Below are 22,990 nucleotides of genomic sequence, written 5' to 3' on the forward strand. Positions count from 1 at the left end.
CTCTGGTACGGACACACTCACGGACATGTTTTCTAAGGAGTTAATTCGCTTTGGGGCGGCTGGGTGAGAATGGCGGGGAAGTATGTGTGGGGGAGGAGGGTGGGATCTGAAGATTTTTGGAAACCCCCACCCTTGCAAATGCTTCCTTTTCTCGCCACCCGGCTGCAGCTCATTCCCAACCAGGCCAAAGGCGCAGGGTGTTTCACTAGAGACAGAAATGAGGGATCTCCTGTCCCATTCGTTTATTCCTAATTCTTTGCTTTCTCACTCAAGAGTTGCTGCAGTCCTTGACCTCACAACGTCAGAGAGAAACATTCACAGCTTTCATCTACCCATTTCAGAAACCTCCATCCTTACCCACTTCTATGGATCCTTCTGTTCGAATTGGGAGTTTTCTGTTTACACCATGAACATAAGCACCCCAGTGCGGTACCACAGCTCCATAATAACGTAGGTTTTTCTAGGACTGACATGCTCTTTTTATGAATTTGTGGGCGGCTCTTAAAAGAGCCTTTGGGTTCACACAGACGTAATCGTGGGGTAAGTTTTTCCCCCAGAGGATGCAGTAGCCTCACTTGCCCTTGGCTTTGTGGCTCTCGGTTTTCTTGGGCAGCAGCACCGCCTGGATGTTGGGGAGGACCCCACCCTGCGCGATGGTGACTTTGCCCAGCAGCTTGTTCAGCTCCTCGTCGTTCCGGATGGCCAGCTGCAAGTGCCGGGGGATGATGCGAGTTTTCTTGTTGTCCCGGGCGGCGTTGCCAGCCAGCTCCAAGATTTCAGCAGTGAGGTACTCCAGCACCGCAGCCATGTAAACGGGCGCGCCGGCTCCCACTCGCTCCGCATAGTTCCCCTTGCGCAGCAGCCGGTGCACGCGGCCCACAGGGAACTGCAGCCCAGCACGGGAAGAGCGAGACTTGGCCTTAGCCCGCACTTTGCCTCCCTGCTTTCCGCGGCCAGACATCTCGCAAATCGATGCTAAAAAATTCTTCAACACAGATAAAACATGATAAAAGCTTCACCCCAGCTGCCGGCTTTTTATCTTCTCATGGGGATGGGCTGAGCGGCTCCTGATTGGCTGTCTCATGCTTCTGTTCCAAAACACCCAATGGGAAAGCCGCTTCGCAATTCCGCCAATCGGGAAAGAAAGAGGCGTTTGACGTCCAATAGCAGAGGAGCATTTGGAGTCAGATTATTTGCATCTCAGGCGATTACTTCAAATGGCAGACCAATATGTAACCAGCCAATAGGAAGGTTGGAATTAGGCTACTCTCATTTGCATAGGGGCGCTATAAATATAGGATTCTCCGCTGTGTGGATTATTGTGTTGTTATTTCAGTTTTCTGCTGTGTGACTAGTGTCTAAGATGCCTGAGCCGGCGAAATCTGCTCCCGCGCCCAAGAAGGGCTCCAAAAAAGCGGTGACCAAGACCCAGAAGAAGGGGGATAAGAAGCGCCGCAAGACCAGGAAGGAGAGTTACTCCATTTATGTCTACAAGGTGCTGAAGCAGGTTCACCCCGACACCGGCATCTCTTCCAAGGCCATGGGCATCATGAACTCCTTCGTCAACGACATCTTCGAGCGCATCGCCGGGGAGGCGTCTCGCCTGGCGCATTACAACAAGCGCTCCACCATCACCTCCCGGGAGATCCAGACCGCCGTGCGCCTGCTGCTGCCCGGGGAGCTGGCCAAACACGCCGTGTCGGAGGGCACTAAGGCTGTGACCAAGTACACCAGCTCCAAGTAAACAGGGCTGTGCCTCTCCGGGAAGTTGTTACACCTAAAACCCAAAGGTTCTTTTAAGAGCCACCCACTTTCTCTGTGAGAGAGCTGTGCCTCATTGTCAACAATAGAATTCATCTCTTTTTGCAGGGCTTTAACTTGTACATCTAATAGGAAAAATAAGTTTGTTTCATATTCTGAAATCAGTCATTGTAAAAATGTCATTAAGATCTATTCAGGAAAGGTATTCAAAACACCTCCGTTTATGCAATAGAGTGTCAGTTTACAATACCCATTTAGTTCATTTTCCCTGGTAATCCTCTTTAACATCTCTACACCTAAGGGCAGATTCTTTCTGAAAACAAGAGGGACTGTAATTCATTGCTCTAAAAGAAATGGTGCCAAAGTACTTCAGAAAGCAACTGGGGAAGGAGAGGCCTGGAGACATTAGGAGTGTAAATATACAGACTGGATTTCTCTAACTCGAAAATGAATGTTAATCTTTAAAATCACCATTTAGGAACTGGGGGAACTCATCCATTCTTGGTAGTGATATTAGTGTCTTCAATGAAGGAAACTATAGTGACTAGGTTTTACACTTGTTTGCTTTTTAGCTAGAGCTTTTCCTTCACCCCCCGAGTTTTATAACTGCAAGAAAGTTGTATTTGTGGAGTAAAATAAGATCTCATGTTAGGCTGTGATACACATTTGCTATAAACTTTGAATCCCTTAGAATAAGTATTCCCATATTCTTCACTTGCACCAAGATTTAACATAGAAAAACTGTGAAATAACCGGAAGCTGCTTTTATAGACAAGTCAAATCGAGCTTTGCAGAGAAGTGAGTGAAAGGGACATTGTAAGAGTCATGTACATTTCTAGCTTTTTAACAAAATTCCACCTTTAGTGTAAGTGGCAATCTCCTTACAACTATAAAAGAGACACTGAGGATTTTCTGTCCTTTCCAGTGCTGACATGCAGTGATATTTTAATTTTCTGTTTTTAATATATATAAGCCCCTTCCCCCCCCCACCCAGCCCATGGAAGTCAAATGGTTGATGGCTAGGGCGACCAGATAGCATATGTGAAAAAAACAGGCTGGGGTGACAAGTCGCCTGTATAAGAACCCCCCCCCCATGGGGCTGTCCCTTTTAAAATGGCACATCCGGCCACCCTACTGATGTGGGAGTCACTCCCCACCGTTGGGCTGCAGATGTAAAACCTGTATTTCAAGTGGCGTCGTGGGAGGTTTTTCCCCTGCAAAGTTTAGGGCAGGGCAGACGTCAGGAAATGAACTGCCAGGACGTGGCAGAAAGAACAAAGTGGCCCATTTGCACGGCCATGGGGTGGCTTCATTTGTGCTCCGTCACCTCTCCAGCCCCAAACCTCTGTGACACTTTCTGGTGGGAAAAATAACCGATTTCCAAACTCCCAAAGGGACCTTTTGAATCTCTTCCGAGTTTAGGCAGGGGACTATGCACCTGCTGTCCCTGTTACCGGACGGAGCCCCCCACCCCTCCCTCTCTCCGCCCTGCCTCAGCTCCGAGATCCCTGAAATGATTCGCAGCCCATGAATCAACGCTGAGTGATTAAATGCAGTCCTTAAATACCAAAATTACTTCTCTTCTCCCCCTTTTGCGCATGCTCTGGGGCAGATAAGGCGCCAAATTCTACTATTTGAATTTAAAATTAAGGACTGTATGGTGATTGGCCAGTGGGGCAAGAGGTCTCATTGGTGGAAGCGGAGAAGCGACACCTTTATAGGGTTGGGGAGGTAAAGGACAGGTAGGTGGTTCTTCTGCTTGCCTTGAATGTGGGGAGAGTCAGGATTGTCGTCCAATATTTAGGATACTTGCGAGCCTGGGGGTGTCTTGCTTGCCACACAGGGGGATGTGAAGCTCATCTCAGGGCTAATTAGGGTTGCCAATCTAGCCAGGTTTGGCCTGGAGTCTCCAGGAATTGGCATCCATCTCCAGGTGAGCATTGAAAGGAATCTGGGAGATTTTAATAGGCTATTTTAAGAAAATAACAGTCATGTTGGGGGGGGGGTCTCCCCCAAATAACTTCAGAGTTGGCAACTCTAGGGCTAATACACAAAGAAACTCAGGGCCTGCTCAGTGTTTTCCTGGCAAACATGATACAGAGTGCGGTGCTCAACACAGAACATGCTAAGAGAAACACCCTGAAGGCCATGGATGTGGTGTATAGGTTGAAACATCAAAGTCACGCCTTACCTGGGGGTTTGGGGAGGGTTGAACCCTCAGCCACACTCACAAAGTAGATGTTCCGTCTAAAAGCCCTTCCCTGCCTGCAGGCAAAGAGCTGGATTTGCTCCAAACCAAAGTTATGTAAATAAGAGAGTTAAGGTAAAATTAAAAGGTTCTAAAGTTGTCTCAGAACCAAAGTAACACATCTCAAAGTTTTGGTTCTGAGTGGGGTTTTCTGCAGTGCCTTCATACTTGCTGTCCTGACTCATTTCTCCATGGGCTGCTTTGTTTTTTCCCTTTGCATTCATGTACTCCACAAAAAGCCTAGGCCTTTTAAATGGAAGCCCAGTAAAATAAATATGTTTTCCATAACATGCCTAAACTACATGCTTTGCCAAACCTTATAATATAGCTCTTCTTACTTCTGTTAAAAACAAAAATGGGGGGGGGTCTGTATTTCTCAAAATTTACTCCCCTCTTTAACTGTGACCACCCAGAATGACAGTAACAAGAACATAAGAACTGCCATATTGGGTAGACTATGGTCCATTTTGCTCAGTATCCTATCCCTGAGAGTGGTCCATAGCAGAGCTTCAGGAGGGAGTGTGCAGAACAGGGTAATCACAGAGTAATCTACCCTGGCTTCCATTCCTGGCTCCCGGTAGTCAGAGAGTTAGGGTCACATGGAACCACTAGTGCAGGGGTTCTCCCAACAAATTTTTTTGGTGGCCAAAGTGTACAGCCACCAACTCTTGCTGGTGGCCAGGCTGACAATTCTTCCTAAAATACTTAATTAGCTTCAGACAAATAAATATGTAAATACACATGTCCAAATCATTGTAATTTATTCATGTAGGGTTTTTGTCAGACTCGGTCATGAAAATAATGTACAATTGTCTCTATTCTTTACTGGGCCTAAACAGAATAGAAACACAAATAAGGCATTCTGCATGGTCTTGTTTTTTGTTGTTGTTTCTTTTGCTTTTTCGGATGCTTTTAAAAAAATACTTGCTAGCTAGGAAGGCTGCAGCAGTCAAAAGTGATATTTGCATGTTTATTAATATCACTTTTCACAGCAGAAAGTTTACTCAGCCCCAGCAAGCCCTGGGACAAATTAAACCCTGGTTGGGGAGATGGGCAGGGAGGCAGCAGGGCCCAGGGACTGTGGTGGGGATGGTGAGCTTGGGGGCTGGAGTTTGCCATCACATGGATGGAGCCTGAAGCCCTCCAGCTGAAGTCTTCCCCCCACCCCCCAAGTGAAGTGGGGAATTCAACAGCTGCCAGCCAGCACCTTCAGCATGTGTGTCTTCAGAGGGGAACAGAGCTCAATCCCTGATGGCAGCACTGGGAGATGGGCCCCTGCTTTGCCCCCATCCCCAATCTCAGCCCAGGAGGCTGTGGCTGCAAAAATAGCCCCTGGTGGCCGCCTTTGAGAAACGCTGCATTAACAGGCCTGTCCTCCCTGAACATATCCAGTTCTTTTCTGACCCCCAAGTTATGCTTTTGGGCAGATCATCATCCCATGGCACTGAGTTAGCTGTGTGTTGTGTGAAACAATACTTCCTCTTATTTGTATTAAACCTGCTGAATATTAATTTCCTTGGGTGGACTCTGGGTTGTGTTCCTCTCTTCCTGCTGCAGTCTTAGAAATCTCTCACCATACGCATACCATTTACTTTTAATGGAACACATCTGACCTAGGGTAGATAGAGTTCAGGATCTGCAATTGGGTCCTCATTGTCTTTGCTTTAGGATAGTTCCACATCATAATTCTGGAGTTCTAGGTTCTAGCATAAGAGTTTAGGATCAGATTTCTACATCTAAAATAACCATAGAACGAGTGAATGGTCTGTGTCCACACAGTAAACTTCCTCCCATGTAGACATGACTGCAAATCTTTTAGACTGCATTCAGTGGCTAGACACCCTTTCTGTATAGTAGCATAATTTTTCTCCCCAGTGATAGACCCAGAGAGCTCACTCTATTCAGCTTAATACAGACAACGTTAAGAAGTGATTTGATCAGTCTGAAAGTAGTGACAAGTGGAACAACTACTTGAAAAAGTTGCTGGCCTAACAATTAATTATCCCTCGTTATTAGTTATCTTGACAGTATCAAGAACCCTCCCAGCTAACCTTGGCTACAACTGACAAAAATAATGCATAAAATCCAGTAAAACACAAAAAGTAACATGCCAGCTAGCCAGATAAACTTGCAACAAATTTAATTCAAATTTCTTGCAATGTGGAGACCCACGGCTGTTGTGAATTACACCTTTTCTTTAGCAGGTAGCCTTAGTCCAGGGCTTAAAACACCCAGCTTGAGTCCCAGATGCCTGGTTCCTTCCCCAGCTTGACTATATTTTCTGTGCACTTTTAGGACACAGTTTAGGCCAATGTTTTCAGGGTGTGATGTTTATATGCACCACTGCACAGGAATCCCAGATGAAAATAATAAAACTGCACAGCAGAGCATAAAAAAGGGTTTAACCCCAAGTGAACCAGGCACTACCTTTGGGGAGTTTGAAATGTTTTCAGCCCTGGGTGTGGGTTGGTCTGTTTGAAAACTCTAGGATGGAAGGGATACAGGAGACAGCAGCTACAACCACTCACCCACGTGTGTAGTTCTGGGATCTGATTATTGCAAGCCCAGAACAGAGTTTCCAAAATTATGTTAGATGGGCATAACAAGGAGAACAAAGTTATATTCTCCCTAGCCACCCCCACCTCCCCTTTCCGCAGCACATGGAGCGATCCCCAGCTCTTTATGAAATTGTGGGTGGCTCTTAAAAGAGCCTTTGGTTTTGGGGAACTCGTATCCGCGCTCACTTGCCCTTGGCTTTGTGGCTCTCGGTTTTCTTGGGCAGCAACACCGCCTGGATATTGGGCAGGACCCCACCCTGCGCGATGGTAACTCCCCCCAATAATTTGTTCAGCTCTTCGTCGTTGCGCACAGCCAGCTGCAGGTGCCTCGGGATGATGCGGGTTTTCTTGTTGTCCCGGGCGGCGTTACCAGCCAGCTCCAGTATCTCAGCGGTCAGATATTCCATCACCGCGGCCAGGTACACGGGAGCCCCGGCTCCAACGCGCTCCGCGTAGTTCCCTTTGCGCAGCAGCCGGTGCACCCGCCCGACTGGGAACTGCAGCCCAGCACGAGAGGAACGAGACTTGGCCTTGGCCCGCACTTTCCCGCCTTGCTTTCCACGACCAGACATGATGCCGCTTCCCTAATACCAGAACACTTCCCACGCGCTAACCCATACAATACAACTATTGTCAAAAGCCTGCGCTGCCGGCCTTTTATTCCCTCACGGGGATAGGCCGAGCGGCTCCTGATTGGCTGCCTCATGCTTCTGCTCCAAAACACCCAATGGGAAAGCCGCTTCGCAATCCCGCCAATCGGGAAAGAAAGAGGCGTTTGACGTCCAATAGCAGCGGAGCATTTGGAGTCAGGCTATTTGCATCTTAGGTGATGACTTCAAATGGCAGCCCACCATGTAACCAGCCAATAGGAAGGTTGGAATTAGGCTACCCTCATTTGCATAGGGGCGCTATAAATAAAGGACTCTCCGCCGAACGGATTATTGCGTTGCTATTTCAGTTTTCTGCTGTGTGACTAGTGAACGAGATGCCTGAGCCGGCGAAATCTGCTCCCGCGCCCAAGAAGGGCTCCAAGAAAGCGGTGACCAAGACCCAGAAGAAGGGGGATAAGAAGCGCCGCAAGACCAGGAAGGAGAGTTACTCCATTTATGTCTACAAGGTGCTGAAGCAGGTTCACCCCGACACCGGCATCTCTTCCAAGGCCATGGGCATCATGAACTCCTTCGTCAACGACATCTTCGAGCGCATCGCCGGGGAGGCGTCTCGCCTGGCGCATTACAACAAGCGCTCCACCATCACCTCCCGGGAGATCCAGACCGCCGTGCGCCTGCTGCTGCCCGGGGAGCTGGCCAAACACGCCGTGTCGGAGGGCACCAAGGCCGTGACCAAGTACACTAGCTCTAAGTAACCGCGCCGCGTGGTCCTCCCCAAAGAGACGTCAATTTCAAAACCACAAAGGCTCTTTTAAGAGCCACCCACTGTCTCCATGAGAGGGTTGCAATCGCTGTACGCTGCGTGAGCAACTTGTCTTGCCAAGGTAGCTCTTAGCAAAGCACATATTGGACTTTTTTGGTTATTCTAACTGCATATTGGTTTTTTCAATCTGCTGCTTGTTTGGGGGCTTTGCCAGGGCGTGTTCGGCTTTAGCAAGTCTTGATTGGCTTCTTGCTTCCTTTAATTGCCTGTTTATTAAGTAACTTTAAGTGGGAGGTAGATCCGGATCGGGCTGCGCTGGGCTGGGCTGGGCTTGCTTGCACCTGACATGAAAAGGCCGTGCAACTTTTTGAATATTGTAGACTGGGGGAGTTTCTCCTGTGCCACGTTAGTGGCTTCTGTAGGATTTAATGATCAGATAGTACGGGATAGAAGCAGCACGAACTAAGTGCTTATTAAAATCTTATTAAAACCGAATAGAATTTTAACACTAGCTGTAGAATACACAGGTGGAGAAGTGTCTGTATATCTGGGTAGAGGGCTTAGATGACCCCACATACACGATTTGTTAAAAGTCAGGGTGCATAATTCGCAATAACCCAGAGTCAGTGACAGGATTCTGCTCCTCTGCTAACAAAAATCTCGCCCTGGACAAGCGCCGATGTTTGCCAAATACCCACTTTCGCTGCCACCTTCCCACCCCGGGAAGGGGAGATGGGGAAACCCAGGCGCGACCTGAAATCCCTGGTCGGTGAAATCTCCGCTGCTGAGCGAGGGACCGTCTTCACTTGCAACTACGGAGGAGGCGGGGCGGGGGGAATCAAAGTGAAGTGAGTTGTGGGGTTATTTTTCCTTGCGGGCTGGGTCAGTCTAACTTCGCTGCTGGGTTCGCAAACATTTAAATGCGGGTCCCCTGCTGGGAGCAGACGGGGGGGGGCGGGGACACATTGAGGTTCCCTCGCTTTGCTAGGGCCTTGCAGGGACCCCTGTCCGGGGGGAGAGGGAGTGTTTCACACCAAAGCGCCGGGGGCGGCCGGTCTTGATCTTTGACGTCAGACAGTGACTGGACGCCACAAGTCCTGTTCTTTTTGCAGACAGACTGACACAGCTGCTGCTCTGAAATCAGCTTTACAGTGGCCTTGCTCCCTTCAATAGCCATTGATAAGGACACCCTAGCTTGGCTTGACTGGATTGTATATGTTGTATTGTAACAACAATGCTATTTTTATCTGTTATATTTTTTGTTACTCTTTATTTGGGGGGAGGGAGGTAAATTTTTTTTTTTAAAGGCACTACAATCTCTGTGAAGTGCTTCAGGGCAATGTTCAGGGTATTGCCCAGGCCTAAGATCTGCCTTTTAGTCCATTCACACTGGGATTGAAATCATAAACTGACCCCCAGATGTAGAAGAGCAACGGGGTGCTGAGGCTTGTTCTGGAGAATGATGTGATCTGGAATATGGGGTCGTACACTTAGCACACCATGCTAAGATCAAAGTGTGCATGTGATGCTTGGGTTTGGGGTCTACACAGATATCAGGGGAAAACAATGAGGAGGGCTTGTGGCACGTTAGAAACTTAACACATTTATTTGGGCATAAGTTTTCATGGGCTAAAACCCACTGCAATAGGTTTCTGCTGATACAGACTAACACTGCTACCACTCTGAAACAGATTTCAGGGTTACACATTGTACCGGGGGGGGGGGCGGATGAACCTTCAGCCTGCCGCAAAATGAAACAATGACCCAAAAAAGGGGTCTTGAAGTCTGGCTCACTACCACACCAAAAACGCTGGGTTATTTAGCAAAAAGTAAATATTAAATGTATTTAAAATATTCTCTCTTCCAAGTGCTTTCAAGTCCAGTACTTGTGGTGTTAATACAAACGTTTTGGATGCAATAATGTAGCTCCTCTTGGGGCAGAATAGGAAATAGCATGTTTTGTTTTCTGGAGAGTTCTTTTAAACGGACACAATTCAGCCCAATAGGTTGGACTGGCGACCTCCCCTCAGTTTTTGCTGATTCTGCAGTCGTAACATGTGAAATGTTTAGTTCAGTGTTTTGCACTCACCATTTTAGCTGCATTGATGAGGGTTCTCTGCAAAGGGCTAAGTGACTCTAGCCCAGTGCCTCCACCTTTCCAGAGCACTGTACCCTTTCAAGAGTCTGATTTCTCTGGCGTACCCCCGAGGTTCACCTCACTTAAAAACTACCCACTTACAAAATCAGACAAAAAAAACACAAGTGTCACAGCCACACTAGTATTGAAAAATTGCTGACGCTCATTTTACCATATAATTATGAAATAAATCAATTGGAATATCAATATTGCACTTACATGTCAGTGTATAGAAGATAGAGCAGTACAAACAAGTCACTGTCTGTATGGAATTTGAGTTTGTACTGACTTTGCTAGTGCATTTTTTGTAGGCTGTTGTAAAACTAGGCAAATATCTAGTTGAGTTGGTGGACCCCCTAGAAGGCCTCTAGGTACCCCCAGAGGTACACAAACCTCTGGTTGAGAGCCACGGCACTGGAGTGTGTCATCACTACTATGTTACAGTCTCTGCAAACACCCTTTGCTGGGTATTGTTACAATATGGAAAAACAGGGCTGTCAACTCTCATCATTTCATCACCAGTCTCACAATCATCATTAAAAAGAATGAGGAGTCCTTGTGGCACCTTAGAGATGAGCAAATTTATTTGAACATAAGCTTTCGGAGGCGAAAGCTGATGAAGTGGGCTTTAGCCCCTAAAAGCTTATGCTCAAATAAATTTGTCCATCTCTAAGGTGCCACAAGGACTCCTCATTCTTTTTGTTGATACAGATTCACACGGCTACCACTCTGAAACGATCTTTATTGTTTTCCTTAAAGCCCCAGCTCCCAGAGTCAGGTGAGCAATGGGATGACTTCAGCCTTCCTTCTTAAAGCAAACCTGAAGTGTCTGGCCCTGGTGGCTGTGGAGAAAGCTTCAAAATGCAACATTGCACCCCGCCCCACGGGCACCCTAAAGGCTCCAAAAGCAGAAGACAAACAAATGAACTCCTGGAGTCTCTTATTTTTACATAATCTCATGATTTTAAAGTCAAGCTGGTGATTTTTGCTGAGCCAAACTCATTAGTTTTGAGCATCTGGGGTTGACAATCCTGGACAAATCACCTCCTTGCATCACTCAGACCTTTCCCCCTCCTCAGTAATTAGGCTGCTGCTAGAAGGGTAATTAATTCAGGTGCTGAGCAGCAGGATGACACCCTCGTGCCCCTGCCTTTAGCTACAAGAGCGGAGATTTGCACCCCCGGGGGGGGTCCCTTTCCTGGGCTGTTGTCACATCTTTTGCACAGGGTTTCAGTTTGCAGGGGCAGTGCCCGCCCCCTTCCCCCAATTGGCTAATCTTTTGCCCAATCAGAGAGCAGGAAGTACATTTAAAAAGATAAAGCCTCCCCATGCAAACCAAGAGCCCGGATAGCTCAGTCGGTAGAGCATCAGACTTTTAATCTGAGGGTCCAGGGTTCAAGTCCCTGTTCGGGCGATAAAATTAATTTTATATTCATGTGCTTTACCCCATTCACATTTTCCCATAAACCAGAGCTGAGCAAATTGCGGCCTGCAGGACCCTCCTGCCCAGCCTCTGAGCTCCTACCCTGGGAGGTGACACTCTGGGCTGCGGGGCTGCCAGCGCCTGGCCTGAGCCGGTCTCTGTGCAGCACGGTGACGTGGCCGGCTCCAGCCGGGCAGCACAGCTCTAGTGCCGCCAGCTGCTGGTGCTCCAGGCAGCGCGGTAAGCGGGCAGGGAGCAGGTGGAGTTGGATAGAGGGCAGGGGAGTTGGGGGAGTAGGCAGGGGGCAGGGGTGTGGATAGGGGGCAGGGTGGTCAGAGGGCAGAGAACAGGCAGTCAGGAGTCCTGGGGGTGGGCAGTCAGGAAGGAGAGGGGGTTGGATGGGGCAGCAGGGGTTCTGGGCTGGGGAGTCAGGGGGCTGGGGGGTGGGCGGGCATCAGGGAACAGGGGGATTTGGATGGGCCAGGAGTCTGGGGGAGCTGTCAGGGGGCCAGAAGCAGGGAGGGAGGTGGGGGCTGGGCCATGTCCCCCTCCCCTAACCGGCCCTCCATACAATTTCCAAAACCCAATGTGGCCCTCAGGCCAAGAAGTTTGCCTGCCCCTGCTCTGGTGTCTGTTGGTGGCTGCAGCGCTACAAATCCTGTTCAGGGAGGTGCTGCATGGACCCAGAATGGTTGCATGGTGTGGTTTGTGTGGTTGCATGTTCCTTAAGTGACACCAACAATGACGTGAAGAAAAGGAATAGTAAGGAATAAAAGTAAAAGGGGGGTGGTTTGTTTTTATATGCTTTGGTAAGGAAAAGACCAAGATTACGCCAGAGAGAGCAGGAAAATCACAATGACGATCACGAAAGCAACAAAGCTAGGGGTGCTGCGGTCGATCGAAATTTGAATGGTTAATGGCCACAAGTGGTGTGCGGCCCTTAACCACTGAAGCTGCTATTGCCCCCCCCCCCTCCTCTGCACACTTGGACTGGGTTGGGGTAATAACCAACCAACACAGACCTTGACTGAGACCAGGGTCTCCGTTGCACCACATGCAGCAGAAAGGCCTCTCAAGATGAAGGACACAATTTTCACATATGATCAAGACAAGGGCCTTCTTTACAGACCCTGGGGATCCTATTGTGCCAGGGACCACACACAGGGCCGCCCAGAGGATTCAGGGGGCCTGGGGCAAAGCAATTTCGGGGACCCTTTCCATTAAAAAAAAAAGTTGCAATACTATATAATACTATATTCTCGTGGGGGCCCCTGCAGGGCCCAGGGCCTGAGGCAAATTGCCCCACTTGTCTTCCCCCCACAGGTGGCCCTGACCACACAGATGCCAGTCAGTAATGAGGCATGTGGATGGCCAGATGGACCTGATGGCCACACTGCCTGCTTCTCGCTGAGCAAAATCTCATTTCTTCCCCCTCCCCGCCCCCGACCAGGAGTCAAACAAGCATCACCTGCGTGAAAAACCACAAGTCTCGACTTAATCTAGAGGTTCTCAAACTGCCTCAGCTAATCAAGGGTTTCAGAGTAGCAGCCGTGTTAGCCTGTATCCGCAAAAAGAAGAGGAGGACCTTAGAGACTAAAAAATTTATTTCAGCATGAGCTTTCGTGGGCTACAGCCCACTTCATCGGATGCATAGAATGGAAGATACAGTGAGAAGATATATACACATACAGAGAACATGAAAAGGTAGAAGTTGCATTACCAACTCTAAGAGGCTACTTAATTAAGATGAGCAATTATCAACAGGAGGAAAAAAACTTTTGTAGTGATAATCAATATGGCCCATTTCAGACAGTTGACAAAAAGGTGTGAGGATACTTAACATGGGGAAATCGATTCAATCTGTGGAAAGACCCAGCCACTCTCAGTCTCTCTTCAAGCCCAAGTTATTGGTATCTAGTTTGCATATTAATTCAAGCTCAGCAGTTTCTCGTTGGCATCTGTTTTTGAAGCTTTTCTGTTGCAAAATTGCCACTTTAAGTCTGTTACTGAGTGACCAGAGAGGTGGAAGTGTTCTCCTACTGGAGATAGATAAATTTAGCGCGAGAGAGAGAAAGGGGTGTGTGTGTGTGTGTGTGTGTGCCCAGAAGGCACAACACATTAATTTAATAACCCTGAAAATGGTCCCTTCCCCCTCCAGACCTGCCGCAGAATCACTTATCCTGGGTAGATTAGCCTGCCCCCATGAGGAAAAGAAAGTTTCTGTGGCCTGGTCCACACTACAGCGTTAAATCGATTTAACCCTGTAACCGTCCACACTACAAGGCACTTTAAATCGATTTTAAGGGCTCTTAAAATCGATTTCTGTACTCCTCCCCAATGAGAGGAGTAACCCTAAAATCGATATTACTATATCGATTTAGGGTTAGTGTGGACGGAAATCGAAGTTATTGGTCTCATTCTTTTACTGAGCTACCCAGAGTGCACCGCTCCGGAAATCGATGGTAGCCTAGGACCATGGACGCACGCCACCGAATTAATGTGCCCTAGTGTGGACGTGTAAAATCGATTTTATAAAACCAGTTTTATAAAACCGGTTTTAATAATTTCGATTTCATGCTGTAGTGTAGACGTGGCCTGTGAAAAGAGCCATTTTTAATCAAAGGGTGCGACAGAAACTGGCCACACGGTGGCGCCACGCCATCAGGCATGAAAAGCACCAGGCCCCAGTCCGCACAGCCCCGGTGAAAACAGGGTGATCACCCCTCACCTGTGTTCCCAGATGTGTTTTCCCTCCAGGCAGCAGCTGAAATGAATTCCCAGGGCTGCTGGAAGGGGCCCTTGGGGCTGATTTCCGTCGGCGCACACCCAACGTTAGCTGGTGTGAATAGCACCCTGGGCCTCTCCAGGAATGAAGGATGGACCCCAGGCTGCCAGGGAGTGAAGGGTCTTTACCCAGCTACCACTGGACACGCCACACGTGCGAGGTGTTGGTGCAAATAGCCCGGCAGCACAGCCCCTTTCAGGGCTTTCGGCTGGGCCCAGAGCTGCTGGGAGAAGAGCTCACGCCAAGACGGGCTGCATGGTGCCCGCATGCCCTGCCAGCCATGCAGGGGTGATTCTCTGACTCAGGGAGAACGAGTGGCAGCATCACATGCTGATTTTCAGGCTGCGATCCGGGTCTCTGTGGGAGGGAATCCCAGCAGCTCAAATGCATGGCTGGACCAGACCCCTGATTTAGGGGGTGGCCATGTGGTTTCCAGCACCGGTGTCTCAGACAATCTCTCTCCCAGAGCTTCAGGCCTGAGTCCCCCTTTTAGGTTCCTGCACTGCACCAGATCCCATCACACAGATGGGGATGCAGATCGAGGGACGTGATCATTCCCCTCTATTCGGCATTGGTGAGGCCACACCTGGAGTATTGCGACCAGTTTTGGGCCCCCCACTACAGAAGGGATGTGGACAAATTGGAGAGAGTCCAGCAGAGGGCAAGGATATGATCAGGGGGCTGGGGCACGTGACTTACCGGGAATGGCTGAGGGAACTGGGCTTGTTTAGTCTGCAGAAGAGACGAGTGAGGGGGGATTTGATGGCTGCTTTCAACCCCTGAAAGGGGGTTCCAAAGAGGATGGATCTAGCCTGTTCTCAGTGGTGGCAGATGACAGAACAAGGAGCGATGGTCTCAAGTTGCGGTGGGGGAGGTCTAGGCTGGATATTAGGAAACACTATTTCACTAGGAGGGTGGTGAAGCACTGGAATGGGTTCCCTAGGGAGGTGGTGGAATCTCCTTCCTTAGAGGTTTTTAAGGCCCGGCTTGACAAAGCCCCCGGCTGGGAGGATTTAGTTGGGGTTGGTCCTGCTTTGAGCAGGGGATGGGAGTAGATACCTCCTGAGGTCCCTTCCAACTCTAATCTTCTAGGATTCTATGAAATAATTGCAATGCCCAGAGTCTGAAATGCAGCATTCAACTAGCAAACCCAGCCCCCAAAGCATGGGGGAAATCAGGACTGGTGGTCTTATGAGGTGATGGCTGGGTGATTAAGATGTTGGATTTGAAATCCCCTGGGGATTTCCTGTGAAGGTTTAAATCCTGCTTGCAGCGAGGCCTGGGCTTTCAGCCAGTTGCCAAGCAGGGGAATGTGTCCATGTAATCCCCTGAGATGCTCTCAATTAGCCCCCCAGGCCTAGCAACCCCCCCCCCACACACCTTCCATAGAGATGCCTGGGGCCCTGCCGCACACTGTGACCTTATGGTCTGCAGCAAACTGCCCTCCAGGGGGAAAACACCCTGGGTTCCTGGTGCCCCACGGCTCTGAGTGTGATGGGAACTGGAGCAGTGCAGGAACGTAACATGGGGACTCAGGCCTGAGGCTGTGGGAGAGAGATTGTCTGAGACAACAGTGTTTGAAACCATGTGGCCACCCCTCAAATCAGGAAGGTCTGGAGGGGAAGGGATTTCCTGTGAATTCAGTTGGCTTTTCTTGTGCTTCTTCTGTCTAGCAAAGACCCAGGATGGAGGTGGAGAACGTCTCTCCAGAGGGAATGGCTTTGAGTCACTTTGCTGCTCCGGTGAAGATAGGCATTATATGGTTTGCTTTAAAGGAGTCCTTGTTGATGGGTAATGTTACTGTTTTCTTGCTAATTGTTTAGCCCTGGAGTCCACCCTGCTAGCTGGTTAATGTCTAGTGGGCAGCCAGTGCCTCCCCTCCTTGCATTAAAGGGCAAAAAATGTCATCAGTGCAGAGTTCAAGTTGCCTGGTGGGATACTGGGCTCTTCTAGAACCTATGCTTCAGCCAAATTCAAGTTCGTGAAATACCCCATTAAGGTTTCCCACATAACCTTAACTCTGCCCTCTTTCAGAACTTTCCTGTTAACACAAATACATTTATTCGGCTGACTCCCCAGTGCGGATAAAATGTACAAGCTTTTCACCTCCGTTTACAGACCTTCAAACCTAAGCCCCTAGCCTCAGATGGGCCTGACCAGGCACTGACCCTAATCCAGACAGAAGCAGAACCCCCTCTCACCTCTGCTACTCAGAGACTCTCTCTGATCACCTCCCTCAACCACTCTGGCCCCACCCACACTCCCTGGGTGGGGAGTTTAGTTTCCCTTTTGATGCTCTGAGCCCCACAGGGTGCAGTTGGAGCTGAGATAGGTGCCCGCAACTAGTCCTCTCTTAGTGCCAAATGGTTAATTTGGACAGTGACAATTCTCTGTGGATCTGGCCCATGTTGCTTATTCAAAGAAACAGGACTCAATTCTCCATTTTAGATATTTTATTCAAATGGTGAACAAGCGCCCACATGACGACGGCTAAACTACCATACACACGACACCACGCACGAAGGGTTGAATTACACCGGCACACAGTTTAAAGTCTAAGTAGTCCATCCAAGCGTGAACGGTGAGATTGCTTTGGAATCCAGCCGTCAATTAAGTCAAGTCATCAGATTAATCCAAGAGAAGATCAACCCTGATAAAATCTAAAACAGAAACCCAAAAAGCAGGTTTGCGTATTCAGTTATAAACTCTAATCAGTGCTGTCTGTCTAGGCAGTACAAACCAGCTGTGGCTGGCTGAATATCTCAGTATGGAGACCAAATTAGCACTTGCATTTAAAACACCTTAAAGCCAATTAAAGCTTCTTCCTTAGGTGTTAGGTTTCAGAGTGGCACCCGTGTTAGTCTGTATCAGCAAAAACAACGAGGAGTCCTCATGGCACCTTAGAGACTAACATTTCTTTGGGCAGAAGAATTCTCTACACAAAAGAATAAACAGACACAAATCAGACATCAAGAACTGTATCATTCAAAAACCAGTAAGAGAGCACTTCAATCTCCCTGGACACAACAACAGACCTAAAAGTGGCCATTCTTCAACATCAAAACCTTCAAAACCAGACTCCAATGAGAAACTGCAGAGCTGGAATTCATTTCCAAACTGGACACCACCACATTAGGCCTGAATAAAGACGGAGTGGCTGGTGCCACGGAGAGTGGGGGAGTCAGGGCCCTGCACCCCCGGCTTCCTGCAATTCACCAGGACTCTCGGCCGGCCGGTAACACAGAAGGTTTATTAGATGACAGGAACACGGCTCAAAACAGGTCTTGCAGGTACAGACAATAGGACCCCTCAGTCAGGTCCATATTGGGGAGCAGGGAGCTTAGACCCTGGCCCCGAGTCTCCCTCCATTTCCCCAGCCAGCTCCAAACTGAAACCCCCTCCAGCCATCTCCTCCAGTCACTCCCTGGCTCCTCCTCCAGCCATTGTCCAGTTTCCCAGGCAGAAGATGTCACCTGGCCCCAACCCCTCTCCTGGCTCAGGTTACATACTCAGGTATCATCCCCCAAGTGAAGTCACCCCCTGATATCCCATCACCAATGCAGACAGCACTAATAAAACTCCCCCGCAACATCCCCAGGTCAATCCGTCTCCACTCCCTGCCCCACTACAGATGCAACATCCCCAGGTCAATCCGTCCCCACTCACTGCCCCGTCACGGATGCAACATCCCCAGATCAATCCATCCCCACTCCCTGCCCCGTCACGGACGCAACATCCCCAGGTCAATCCATCCCCACTCCCTGCCCCGTCACGGACGCAACATCCCCAGGTCAATCCGTCCCCACTCCCTGCCCCACCACAGACGCAACATCCCCAGGTCAATCCGTCCCCACCACTCCCTGCCCCGTCACGGACGCAACATCCCCAGGTCAATCCGTCCCCACTCCCTGCCCCACCACAGACGCAACATCCCCAGGTCAATCCGTCCCCACTCCCTGCCCCACCACAGACGCAACATCCCCAGGTCAATCCGTCCCCACCACTCCCTGCCCCGTCACGGACGCAACATCCCCAGGTCAATCCGTCCCCACTCCCTGCCCCACCACAGACGCAACATCCCCAGGTCAATCCGTCCCCACTCCCTGCCCCGTCACGGATGCAACATCCCCAGGTCAATCCGTCCCCACTCCCTGCCCCACCACGGACGCAATATCCCCAGGTCAATCCGTCCCCACTCCCTGCCCCGTCACGGACACAACATCCCCAGATCAATCCGTCCCCACTCCCTGCCCCGTCACGGACGCAACATCCCCAGATCTATCCGTCCCCACTCCCTGCCCCGTCACGGATGCAACATCCCCAGGTCAATCCGTCCCCACTCCCTGCCCCGTCACGGACGCAACATCCCTAGGTCAATCCGTCCCCACTCCCTGCCCCGTCACGGACGCAACATCCCCAGGTCAATCCGTCCCCACTCCCTGCCCCGTCACAGCTGGGTCACTACAAAAAATAATTTTCCCTCTGCTGATACTCACCCCTTCTTGTCAACTGTTGAAAATAGGCCACTTCCACCTTAATTGAATTGGCCTCGCTAGCAGTGACCCTCCCACACGTTTGGTAAGGCAACTCCCATCTTTTCACGTGATATATATATTGCTTACTGTATTTATCACTCCATGCAACCGATGAAGTGAGGTTTAGCCCACAAAAGCTTATGGCCAAATAAATTTGGTCTCTAAGGTGCCACAAGGACTTCTCATTGTTTTTTCCTTAGGCAATGTTGACATTGAGTATCTTACCGCGCTGCTGTAAGTTCTCCCGTGTAGCCGGACTTGGCCGGCGGGAGAGCTCTCTCAAACCACTTCCAACGAGCAGCAGTAGCTTTGTTGGGGGCGTGGGGGGAGCATCTCCCACTGTCAAAGTGCTGGCCACACCGCGGCTTTTCGTTGGTAAAACTTATGTCAGTCGGGAGAGTGGTTCACACCCCAGCCAACAAAAGTTCTATCAACAGAAGTGCCATGTGGACATAGTCTCGGCATTCACTAGTGTGTTGCTGATCCTTCTCCGTGGCCTCCCCAGCAACGCGCCAGTATAGATACAGACCTTACAGCAACTTTATGCATTTTATACAGTTTATACCTAGCAACTTAGAGCGTTGGAACGCTTTCTCAGATGAGGCTTCAGTCATTTCACAGGGCAGAGATTTGGGACCACTAAGGGCTTGTCTACGCAATCCCTTAAGTAACTGGTCCCCAGAGGTTGAGGGTCACACCCCTCTTCCCCCTGTCCATGCCCCTTGCCCCCTCCCCGGAGTTGGGGCCAGGAGCAGGGCCGTGATTCCTGGGGCGGGGGACGCAGACTGGAGTATAGGGGCTGCATCTGGGGCTGCAGCTGGGGGGTGCATCTGGGGCTGGGAACGGAGCCGAGGCTGGGAGTGGAGCTGCATCTGGGCCACGATGGGGGCCCGCAGCCTGGGGCAGAGCCATGCCAAGGCTGGGGATAGGGCCAGGCACAGTGCCGGGAGCCAGGACCATGGCTGGGGGTGGGGCCAGAAGCCAGGACAGTGGCTGGGGGCGGGGCCAGGAGCAGAGCTGCGGCTGGGTGATGCTCCCTCCCCACCCCAAGGGTGATGGCCTAGACCTGCCCCCCCGCCCCCCTCCCACACACACACACCCGTACTCCCCAGAATGTTCCTCTGGTGGGGTGCGCCCCAAAGTTTGGTGACCTCTGGCTTAAGTCAATGTAATTTATGTCGCTCAGGGGTGTGAAAAAGCCCTTAGATTTGCGTAACTATTCTTTCTATAGCATTCCTGGTATGGATTTTCCAGGTGCTTTTACACGCATGCACACACTGAGCCCCCCAATATAACAGAAAAGCCGGGCTGTCCCCAGTTAACAAAAACAAAAGACCAAAAATAGGGGAAAATGTTCAGTAAGCGCTGTAGACATGTGAACTCACCCCTGCAGCACCTCCTGCTGGTCTCTCAGGGAATTAGCTCGTTCCAGCTCCGGAGCTCCCTCTGCAGGCCAGTGACCCGCTGCCTCTTGGCCCCATGTCCCTCTCAGGACCCCGGTGCCCTCTTAGCTTGGGTGCTGCCCCCAAGCAGTAACCCCTTTCTCTCAGAGTCTCCTCTCCCCGGGAAACCCCCACCCACTATCCCCTCGCCTCAGTGCACGGCTACTGCCAGCCATTATCTAGCCCCCATGCCCTGGGGCAGACTGCAGTTCAGCCACTCATCACTGGCAAGGTTGGGTTTGGACCTGCTGCCTTGGCCCACCCCTGGGTTTTTCCCTATAACCTCCAGTACCTATTAGCCCAATGCTAGGCCACAGCCTGGGGCTTTCCAGGCTGGAGCTCCCCAGCTCCTCTGCCTTTCCCCAGCCCTGCTCCACTCAGGTACCCTGTGTCTAGCTCCCTGCAGCCAAGCCCATCTCCATCTACAGGCAGAGGGAGTCTATTTGGGCTCCTGGCTCACTGCCTCTTATAGGGGCCCACTGGGCCTGATTAGGGCTTGGCCACAGCTGAGCCTACTTTCCCCAATCAGCCCAGGTTGTTTTCCACTCCGAAGGGCAGGAGCAGGTAACCACCATGCTGCACAGCCTATCATGACAAAGGGTCGGACCTCTGCGACTCTCCCATTCTTCAGATGCTCCTGGAGTCGGAGCTGGAGCTACCGTCAGGGACCTAGGTTGTGGGGTAGCTGACCCCGTGCATCAGGCTTGTGAGGTTTTTCAGGTACAGAGAATCTAGTCAAAGCTGGCCTGGCCTGTCTTTGACATTGTGACTTCCTTCCACAGAGAGGATGAGTCTGGAGGTGCAGAAAAGTCACCCCCTCTTCCAGAGCGTGTTGACCTGACAGGCAAAGGACTTCTGCTTCTCCCTTCATCTTGATCCTTGATGATTTTCAGGCCAGTGACAATTTGGAAAAGTCCCGCTTAGCCCAGCATAAGAATATAAAAACGGCCAGACTGGGTCAGACCAAAGGTCCATCCAGCCCAGTGTCCTGTCTACCGACAGTGGCCAATGCCGGGTGCCCCAGAGGGAATGAACAGAATAAGGAATCATCAAGTGACTCGACACAGGCCTGGATCACAGTCCCTATAGACAGAATTTAAGCGAATGATCGTTCCTCTCATAGCCCACCCCCCTGCAATCAAGCTGAGCTGATGCTGTCAAACAAAACTAATATCCCAATATTTGACCAATCAGGACAGAGAGGAAACCCCACAACACAAAGGCATGTCAGACACTTTCAAATTTCCTAGAAAATGAAATTTTAGAGCAGGTGACGTCTGATGACTCAGAATCAGAACATTGTATTCTCCCCTGATGCATTCAAACATGCTTCACTCAGGGCCACTTCATTATTATTCAGCAGTCCTAGTTACCCAAAAAAAAAAAAGTTTTAGCATCACAGTAATGGGGAAAAACAGCCAACATTCCCACTTTGCAAAGAATCCCGGCTCAGCAGGAAAAAACTTTTCCATTGAACAGAAACCAGGATTAAACCAGGGAATGAATGCTCTGCATTTGGGATCCATTCAAATCCCCCCTCCAGCACTTTCACCTCCAGCCTCGGTGAATTTAATTTAGGATCAGAGCGTGATAACTCACCGCCGAGTGCTGCGAACGTTGTATCATGATTTGGCACTGCGGGAGCTGGACGGGTAGAAAGTGGGGATTATAAATACTGTGGCAGCTCATGCGGACGGCTAGGCTGGGATTGGGGAAGTGGGATCCTGATGGCGATGTGGAAGGAGGGAATCCCTGATCTCCCTCGGGGAAGAGAGGCTGAAATGATGTTTATCCCCTGTGCTGCTTTCTGTTATAGTGCAATCTTCCCCTACCACTCTGATCAACACGCGAACTGGGAATGAGACAATAGGTGCCGACTCCGTGTGTGCTCTGGGGCTGGAGCACCCACGGGAAAAAAATGGTGGGTACTCAGCACCGACTGGCAGCCTGCCTCAATCAGCGCCCCCCGCCTCCAGTTGGCAGCCTGCCTCAATCAGCGCCCCCCGCCTCCAGTGTTTCCCACATGCCACTATCAGCTGTTCCACGGCGTGCAGGAGGCACTGGGTGGGGGGACAAGGGAGGCATGCTCGGGGGAGGGGTGGGAAGGGGGTTGAGGGGGGCGGGAAAAGGTGGGGCTGGGTGGAAAGAGGCGGGGGTGGGGCCTCGGGAAAAGGAATGCGGGTGGGGCCTGGGGCAGAGCGGGGGTTGAGCCCCACCCAGCACATTAGAAAATCGATGCCTCTGTTCTGTCCCAAAGGGAGAGCTCTGTGACTAGCACTTCCTTGGCCATGGGGAAACAGTACTGATGTGATGCTCAGGGCTTGTCTAGGCTAGGAAAAGTGATGGAGATTTGGTGAGGTCAAGGGGAAAGCAAACCCCATTCTCTGTACTGGGGTTTATATCTGCACCACAGCTGTATGTGTGTGTTTACATCAGGACAGCTCCCTTCAGCAGCAAACTCCACATACAATCTGAGTGGAGACAAGGGACAGGTCGTTTTCACCTCAGAGGAGCTAGCTGTGGTGAAGCCTGTCTCCCCCACCCGGGGGGACGGGCCTTCCTGGCAGGACAGACACACGCTCCAGTTCCTCATAAGACCACAGAGTGGACAGAAAGGATCCTAGCATTTGCCCCCAAAAAAATGAGCTGCAAAAGGCAGAAGCAAGAAACTCACCTGCAGGAGACGAGAGGCATTGCACAGTTCAGGCAATGTGAAAAGAGCCGTAC

General features: G+C 50.4%; 4 protein-coding genes and 1 non-coding gene across 5 annotated transcripts; 3 read left to right on the forward strand and 2 right to left on the reverse strand.

The window, feature by feature from the left end:
* Positions 1 to 274: 274 nt before the first annotated feature.
* On the reverse strand, positions 275 to 977 carry LOC115641732 (histone H2A.J-like). The gene has a single exon (XM_030545085.1). The coding sequence runs from the start codon at positions 959 to 961 to the stop codon at positions 572 to 574; it is 390 nt and encodes a 129-aa protein (XP_030400945.1). The 5' UTR covers positions 962 to 977; the 3' UTR covers positions 275 to 571.
* Positions 978 to 1,321: 344 nt separating this feature from the next.
* On the forward strand, positions 1,322 to 2,447 carry LOC115641734 (histone H2B 8). Its single transcript, XM_030545088.1, has one exon. It carries the CDS (start codon positions 1,364 to 1,366, stop codon positions 1,742 to 1,744), a length of 381 nt encoding a protein of 126 aa, XP_030400948.1. The 5' UTR covers positions 1,322 to 1,363; the 3' UTR covers positions 1,745 to 2,447.
* Positions 2,448 to 4,744: 2,297 nt separating this feature from the next.
* LOC115641793 (histone H2A.J-like) lies at positions 4,745 to 7,293 on the reverse strand. The gene has a single exon (XM_030545184.1). The coding sequence runs from the start codon at positions 7,137 to 7,139 to the stop codon at positions 6,750 to 6,752; it is 390 nt and encodes a 129-aa protein (XP_030401044.1). The 5' UTR covers positions 7,140 to 7,293; the 3' UTR covers positions 4,745 to 6,749.
* Positions 7,294 to 7,492: 199 nt separating this feature from the next.
* LOC115641790 (histone H2B 8) lies at positions 7,493 to 9,795 on the forward strand. Its single transcript, XM_030545182.1, has one exon. The coding sequence runs from the start codon at positions 7,553 to 7,555 to the stop codon at positions 7,931 to 7,933; it is 381 nt and encodes a 126-aa protein (XP_030401042.1). The 5' UTR covers positions 7,493 to 7,552; the 3' UTR covers positions 7,934 to 9,795.
* A 1,624-nt stretch (positions 9,796 to 11,419) lies between these two features.
* TRNAK-UUU lies at positions 11,420 to 11,492 on the forward strand. Its single transcript has one exon. It is a non-coding gene; the product is annotated as a tRNA-Lys (tRNA).
* The last annotated feature ends 11,498 nt before the right edge of the window (positions 11,493 to 22,990 follow it).

This window comes from Gopherus evgoodei, unplaced genomic scaffold (genome assembly GCF_007399415.2).
Source record: "Gopherus evgoodei ecotype Sinaloan lineage unplaced genomic scaffold, rGopEvg1_v1.p scaffold_35_arrow_ctg1, whole genome shotgun sequence".
Taxonomy (NCBI): Eukaryota; Metazoa; Chordata; order Testudines; family Testudinidae; genus Gopherus; species Gopherus evgoodei.